Genomic DNA, 8459 nt, shown 5'->3' on the forward strand with positions numbered 1-8459 from the left:
TGAGAGAATCAAATAAACTTTGGGTAATTTCATCAGGAGTTTAAGATAGTTTTACTAGGGAATGGTGCTAAAATGAGAATACCCCTAATAGACATTCCTAATCTGTAACGTCTTTTCACCTTCAGTGAAGTATATTTTTTTACTTTAAAAATGAGCTGAGTGCACACTAAGTACAGTTACTGCCTGTGTGAAGTGTTTTGCTTTTTTTGTTGGGTGGTTTGGGGTTTTTTTTATATTTCTCTTGCCCCTCCCACCCTTCCAACCCATGGCATAGCGAAGCAATTGAAAACAGGCAGGTAATGTATTTCCTTGTAGGTTCCAATTTGCTGGGGATGACGAGAGTCTCAAAGGAAGCATGAGCTTGAAGAGCACAGACTGGGGGCTGAGCGGATGGAGTTAGGTCCCTTGATGGACTGAGTGGCAGAATTTGGCAGGAGGGCAAAGGCAGTGAGGATCGTGGAGCTGCGATCCTACTTCTGGGGTCTCTGACACCATGTGTGGCAGGGGGATATGGAAGGAGATAACACCTCCTGCATGTGGATATGGATTTACACAGAGAGTATGTCTGAAGCTATTATTGCTGCTGCTGTTATCGCTGGTTGGGATGGAGGTGTTCTTTGCACATTCTGCAGAGTTCGGGAACCCGGCTGTGGTAAGTTGGAGACCACTTTCACACCTTGCTTGGCGCAGTTTGAGAAGCAAACCCCTAAGAGCTTGTTCATTCCTGTTTTGCAGTGGAATACTCATAGTAAAGAGCTTTGTTCTTCCTTAAGTGGCAGGCTTCATCATCTGAGTCACTGTTGTGTTGACTTGAAGTTGTATTTACTTTTAATGACATGTCTGAAAGTGCTTGAGGCAAATGAGGTTGAGGCTTATTACACAAATAAGTAGTATTTTTTTGAACTGCATACTCTTTTCAGTTTATGAGGATTCCAGCAATGTTATTTCTTTTTACAGGACTGGTACAACTCATTTGTTACTCCAGGTAGATAAAAGTAGCCTCTATCTATAGTTCTTTTAACTTTTCTAATTGCTGTCACAGAATAGAACTGATTATGCTCTGGGACAGCACAGATCTCTTTATCACTCAGGCCTTATTATCAATATATTAACAGTAGATAAAAAAGTGGTCCTTTTGAATAGGAGCTAATTTCACATCACCTCAGAATAGCACTTTTTTTTTTTTGTACTTTGTGCAATTATGTTCTTTAGTTTTATTGCTATGTCTCAGAATAAGGTAAAAAATCCTATAATCAGTTTTATTTGATTAAATTTGTTTCTGTTAATTAAAGAGCAAGTCAGTGATGGCAACAATCAAGTACCATTTGTCTTACATTGACATGTAGGCATTCTAAAATTTTTCGTCTTTGTATTACCGTTTTTAGTGCTATATTAATTTTGTAATGTAGTATTAATAGATTGTCCCCATGCATGTCTTACATGCATTGATACTATTAATTTTTTTATCTCAGTTCTCATCATCTTTTTTTTTATTAATCTAAGACAGAAAAATAATTTTCAAACCATGATTCAGAGGAACTATTTAAATTACAAGTCAGCTATTACAGGTTGACACTTTTCCTTTGGTAATAGAATCCTCTGCAGTGGAATTCCTACAGCTATTGTGGTCCGTTAGAAGCACAAGATTACATCTTTCCACTTGTCACTAATTCTGCATTTTGGCAGGGAAAAAAAGAAAGGTTTGCTGTTAAGAGTGTTGCCAAGCAACCAAAATATGAATTACTCCAATTTCTGGATTTTTCTTGTATGATGTATATCAGAGGGTTTCTCCTACCTTGGCGAGAGACAGCCTAGATGAAGTTACACTCTGTAGCTTTACCATTTCTAAGAACAGCAAGTAGCTTAATTTCTCCCTGTGGAGTTTCATTTCAAAATCAAAGACTTTTTTTTTTTTTGGTTCCCTATAGGTAGTTCTCAAAAATCATGTCACAGATGATCCTGTCTTCACAAGATATGCGATTAAGCGTATTTTCTCCTTTTTGTTTTCTGAAGTTAAATTTCTCTTTCTGAAATGGGAAGTTTGTTTCTTTCTTTTTCCATTATGCCTCATTGTTTATACCACTACTTGAATAAAAAGAATCGAAAGTCTTGGAGTGGACGAAGATAACTTGCTGTGTCTTAATAATCCTGCATGCTGTTACTCACGTTTACCATTGTTTGTTATACTCCCTCTTAAGTATCTTTTTCCAACAGAATTAACTGATGGTAATACTAAGTAACTACCGGTATTTGAAAAGTTATTTAATAAATGAAGGTGTGTGGAAAGGATGAAGCGGAGATGGACTTAAGTGTGTGGAAGTTATGGCAAGATTTATGCTTTGGAATAGATGAAAAGAGAATAAATGCTCTTAATAACTTAGCTAGTTTTTTTGTCCTGATTTTGTTGTACATTCCTATAATTTTTTACTTCAGTGGAGCTTTTTCATTTTGCAGTGGCAGTCACAGATTTCCTGTGGAACTGTGTGGGTTTCAGGGTCACCTCCGACGTTAGCCATTGATGTCCTCTCAGGGCACATGCCCAGACCAGAGCCACAGCTTCTTTCTGGATTCCTAATCTACATTTTATGTGTAGGGAGCCAGGAAGAATCTCAGCAGCCGCATGGGGAGTGCTTCTCTTTCTGCAGCCCTGCAAGGCCAGGGCCTGTAACAGTGTTCAGGTAGTATCAATGTATGGCACAGGAGATGATCTCCTGTTGACACTGGTTTTGTATCCATGTCCACAACAGTGTAATAAAATATTTACTCATGTCTATACAATAATATTTTGGAGAACTTGCTTTAAAAAATGTCTGCCTGTTTAATGAGACCTTGGAGTTCCCAGATATGAATGCGTTTTCTAACCAAATCGTTGTTCCATGCCTGGGTGAGATCAAAAATGCACCAACCTTCGTGAAATGTCAATTTCCAATGAGAAGAAACTTGGATGTATGGGTCAGAGAAGAGCTACTCGCTGCTGTGAAAAGGCGCTTGTTCTGAATGGTTAAATGAACAGTATTCATCTTGTTTTGGGTAAATTTGAGCAGGTAGTGGGGATCGGGTTGTTTAACGTAAATTCCAGTGGATAAATGACTGTGTAGGCTAAGAGCGCTTCAGACATGAACGCTTCATAGGGCAAAGCCAGCAGTAGTTTGAGGAGATGGGTGTTTCCAGCTGTTTTCTTCAAAGTTGAAGCCAGGCTTTTCCTTTATATATGCTCCTTTACTTTCGGTAAATACAAGATTAGTTTAGGTGCAATATCCCACTAATTTTTTGTTTTGTTTTAATTTTCTAAAGGAGTTGATGACCAAGCTGATAACAGAGACACCTGACCAGCCAATCCCATTTCTAATTGATCATCTTCAGTCCAAACAGGGGAACCGCAGTCAGCTTCAGAGAACATTGTCTGGCTCTGCTGCCCTGTGGGCAGAGAGTGAAACATCAGGTATGTTCTGTATGCTGGAAAGGCCTAGTCTCCAGTATAATCTTCCCTCACTTTCATCCATGATTTCCTGTATGCACGAGTACCTACTGAACAGGTACTACTCTGGGGTTTTGAGCATGCACAGTAAGTCCTATTTGTCCAGTAGATACTGAACTTGATAGATATTGTTGGTTATCAGCTCAGCCTATCTACATATCATATGAGTCAGACTTACAGGGCGGAAACAATCTCAGTCTCAATGAGAAGGAAGACGCATGTAAAGGTCCCTTGATTCCCCTGCCGTCCTCTTTGCTTTCCCTTTCTCCTTGCTTTGTTTTCCTTTTCCCTCCTGTGGTGTATTTGTGACTGAGATTAGCCTCTATTGAGTTATTTTCTTTAATAATACACATTTTTAACAACCCATCATTCCAACACTTAATAAGAAGATGCTATTACTACTTTATGAACTCCGGTGTGAATAATTTATGATTGTAGATCTTCAGAAGCATAGAAAAAACCTGAAATAATATCTGCTCTGATTCTAAAGTAGAAATTTTAGCTTTGATGTTCTGGTACAAGCTACTCTTAGAATGTTGGTTTTGTATTTAAAAATTGAGTGATGAACTATTTCAGACTATTACAGACCACAAACAGTTGCTGATAGTCGAAATGTTAGTTGTCTGACAAATCAACTTTTTATTTACATCAAAAGTACAGTTTTAAGCATAGGCAGTCAAATATGTAAGGGTTTAAGGACTTTTTCATGACAAAAATTAAGATGTTATGGTTTTAACGAAAAACATATTAATGAATTTCTAAGTTTTGATGTTTAGGAAATGTAAGAAATATATGACATTAGGCATAAATCAGAAATAGGAGAACAAAAAGAGCTGGCTTTGGTTTGAACTGATAGGTCTTGTTTTTCCTGGATTAATTGTTTATTAAGTCTTTGAAAAATGACCCTATAATGTTATAATTGCCTGATTTGATTCTTTTAACAGAAAATAAAGGAACAAGGAGAGATTTTAGAAGTTATGATAAACCTTGGCAAGTAAATGCAAAAAAGCCTAAAAAGTCCAAAAGTGACCTTGCCGTGTCCAACATTTCTCCACCATCACCGGAATCCAAGTCATGTAAGAAAGCTTCACTACGTTATTAATTCGTGCATACTTCTGAACCCATGGTATGTTTTTCTGTTGAATTAGGATTAAAATGGAAGGCAATCTATAAGCAGTTGAAATGGCTAGATGTATATGTTAGAAGAGTTTGATTCTTGTTTTATTTTCGTTTGAATTATGGATACTTAATAATACCCTATGTTGTCATCTATAGATAGAATAGAATTCTAGATAGATAGATAAAAAAATAGAAAAATATCTGGGTGTCATGCACAATTTTATGTTCAGATACCAACTATGATTTGATGTTTTAGTTTGCATTGCCATTTTGCATGTGTAAAATCTGTTCTGTTGATATTGGTCCTAATAACAGATTTTTTTCAGTGGGTCAGGTAATGCAAAACTATGAATTATGAACAAATAGTGTTCAGGATATGAGAGCAGTGTCAGCAGAACAAGTGTACTGCTCTGAGAGTTGCTGAAGGAATCTAAATGGACACTGCAAGAAAAGAGAGAATAGAAATAGAGTGACTGAAGAGAATATTGTCAATGACCTGTAAAACAGAAGTAGTAAAAAAAGAGGCAGCAAGCCTTAATGAAATATAGTGCTTCATGTGTACCTAGCTATTGAAGAAATTTTATTTCTAAGCTTGATTTTAATGGATTTTTTACACAAATAAATGTATCTACAATATACATACATATATATGTGTAGGTACACACGCAAGTGTGTATACAAGATTTGTTCTTCAAAATAACTTGCAAAATTATATTTTCTTCTGTTGACTATTGTAGCTTTTTAAAATTTTTATAATAGTCAAATCTTTTTAATAACTCAGGGTGTGATTAGGTGAACCAGATGAGAACAGAGGTACATAGTATGCTGCAATAGAAGGCTTGCTGTCTTTCTGCTAAAAGCAAGAAGTCTAAGAGTCAGTGGAGTCAAAGAAAAATCTCCCAGTGGCCTCAGTAGGTCAAAATATAGCACAGCAATGGGTAAAGTTAATCATGATAGATTTATGCAATAGGCTGTGCTTTTGGGTAATTAACAGTCTTGTATGGTTATGAGACCTTTTTGATTGAGACTAAATAACTGGAACAAGTGAAAATAGCTGTACAGGTAGCTGTGTCCCATAGCACAACTTTTCTTAGGACTGTATTGTCCTAGCAAGATTTATGGATTATTTTTTCTGGAAAAGGAGTATGTATCTCTGGTTTGTCTTCCTGGAGCACATTGCCTGCTTCAGAAAGACTCCAATTTGATCATCAGTTCCACTGTACCTCTCTATGGCCACATGAATTTTTAAGTCAGTCCAGAAGAAGCATGTGGATTTTAGTTCACTTTCAAGAGTAAATAGGGATATTCAGAGAAGTGGTCATAGTCACTCATAATCTGGGTCTAATCTAACAGTCTTTGCTGGATAACAACAATTTATGGAGATACACTGTTAGAATCAGTGGCCAAGGATGTTGTGAGCTGTTCCTGTCACCATACTGTTGTCTTCACCGCCCTCCTCGTGCTTGCACTTCAGACTATGTGATATGCATCAAGTAACTTCCATCCCATCTCCTAAAGATCTCAAGTTCTCAGTCTTTATCCCAGGTAGGGGTGTGACATCATGTCACTCCCTTCATTTGTGTGCCTAATACTAGTTTAATGCTTGTTGGTCCTTGGGTTGTCCCAGGAGAGGGACAAAGAGGAGGCTGGGCTCTTAAAACTACCAGGTCACATGTCAAGCAAGGAAATAATTTATACATCCATAATATGACTGGACTCAAGGATCTGTCCTTGTGGACTGAAGTGCATCTAATAGTGCTCTTCAGTTGGTAAGGCTTGCTCTCAAGGTACCCAGTCCCTAAGTCTAGCAGCAGAGTTTGTGGGAGTGCAGCTTTACCCTCAACAGACGAAGACAGAGTTAGGGTGTGCTTAAGGCAATTGGGCATGCATAAATACATGGCACTATATGGGATTCATTCTGAGCATGCGGAGAGAGCAGACTAATGACATTGCAAGGCCATTCTATCATCACTGAAACATCATGATGATTGTGAGAGGTTCCTGATGACTAGAAAAAGGCAAACATCACATCCATTTTGAGGAAGGGCAAGAAGGAGACTTTGGGGACTACAAGCTGATCAGCCTAACCTCACTCTCTGGGAAGGTTATTGAACAAATTTTGCTGGAAGGTGTTCCCAGCCACAAGGAGGAAAATCTGATTGGGAACACCAAACATGGGTTTATGAGATCATACATGCCTGATCACATCAACCTGATTGACCTCTTAGATGAAATAACTGGCCCTGTAATCAGAGAAAGAGCAGTGGATGTTTAATACTTTGACTTTAGCAAAACCTTTGTCAGTCTCCCATAGTATCCTTAACTCAGTTGGTGAGGTATGGACTGGATAAGTGGACAACAAGATGCGTGGAAAGTTGGCTCAACTGTTGGATTCAAGGGATTGTGAATGGCAATGCAAAGTCCAGTTGGAAAGCCTGTCACTAGTGGTATGCTTAAGGGACTGGTACTGAGACCAACACCATTTAAAAGTCTCTCTTAATGTCCTGGATGATGAGGTAGGATGTTTTCTTCGGTTTGCAGGTGAGACCAAATTGTGGGAAGTGGTTGGTATTCTGGGTAGCAGGGCTGTTATTCAGAGGAATGTCAACAGGATTGAGGAATGGGCTGAGAGGAACCTCATGAAATTCAACACAGGCAAATGCAAAGTCCTGCATCTTGGACAGAATAACCCTGAACAATAGCATTAACTGGTGTCCGAATGGCTAGAAAGTAGCTTTGTAGAAGAAGACCTGGGGTGCTGATGGACAAGAATATGAACGAGGTGCGGCTGTGTGCTCTTGCAGTGCTGAAGGTGAGCTGCATACTAGGCTGCATTAGCAGAATATAGCCAGCAGTGTTTATTTCACACTTTTGAGATGGCATCTGGAGTATGTCACAATAGACAGTGGCATACTGGAGCAAGTCCAGTGGAGGTCCACCAAGATGATGAGGAGGCTAGAGCATGTGATGGACAAGGAAAAGCTGAACAAAATGCTGAAGGAAACTGGTTTGTTCATCCTGAAGAAATGAAAACTAGGGGGAGATTTTATTGTCACCATCATCTATTACACTGGCTGGTGGTAGAGAAGACTTAGATTCTTCTTGAAAGTGTGTAGTGAAAGGATAAGAGGCAACAAAAATTATACTGCAAGGGTGGTTAAACACTGGAACAGGTTGTCCAGAGAGGCTGTGAAATCTCCATCCTGGAAGATACTGAAAACTCAACTGGATAATTTGAGCAACCTGCCCTCAGTGGCCCAGTTTTGAGCAGCAGGTTGGACTAGAAGACTTTCAGAGGTCCTTTCCATTCCATGCTTTTCTGTTCACGCCCTTTCCTATTTTTTTGTCCCTACCACTGTTTGAAGCCTTGATTCCTCCTATTATTTTCATGACTTAACCCTGCAAATATTTCTGTGCAACTTTCTGAAAATACCTGGTGTATTTGAACTACATTTTTTTAATAGCTGTCATAGAGGCTGGTTTCAGCCGTGTGCCTTTTTGCCATATCTTGCTTTCTTATTTTGTGCCAACAACCAAATTAATAGTGACTTTTTTTGACATTTTTTTCCTGGTTTATGCCAAAATCAGTGGGTACTGTATGCCCCATTAACCACTCAGAACAGCAGAAAATGAGTATGTTCAGAAGCCATTTATTACTCTGTCCAGACGTGCACAGCATATTCCATTTGTTTTGTGCCTTCAGTTTGTACCTCAAAACATTTTTGGGTGTCATTATACATTGCTTTTTCAAAGAGGTAGTAAGGACTCGTCTGAGAGACAGAATGTCTTAGGCCTGCTGAGATCTAAAGATTTACTCTGAGATCTGTGTTTAAGACAAGCAAACATCCCCCCCACCACCCCC

At 38.7% G+C, this 8459-nt stretch overlaps 1 protein-coding gene across 1 annotated transcript in view; it reads left to right on the plus strand.

Annotated features, from left to right (window-relative positions):
• Positions 1–493: 493 nt before the first annotated feature.
• Positions 494–8459, plus strand: part of LOC104167651 (uncharacterized protein C8orf34-like) — a gene marked incomplete at its 3' end in the record, with an annotated part of 25647 nt that continues 17681 nt past the window's right edge. The window contains exons 1-3 of the mRNA XM_009707969.1: positions 494–652; positions 3295–3442; positions 4423–4554. Coding sequence (XP_009706271.1) covers positions 494–652; positions 3295–3442; positions 4423–4554 — 439 coding nt within the window. The remainder of the gene's footprint in view (positions 653–3294; positions 3443–4422; positions 4555–8459) is intronic.

The sequence above is a fragment of the Cariama cristata genome, unplaced genomic scaffold (assembly GCF_000690535.1).
Source record: "Cariama cristata isolate BGI_N322 unplaced genomic scaffold, ASM69053v1 scaffold21359, whole genome shotgun sequence".
Classification (NCBI taxonomy): domain Eukaryota; kingdom Metazoa; phylum Chordata; class Aves; order Cariamiformes; family Cariamidae; genus Cariama; species Cariama cristata.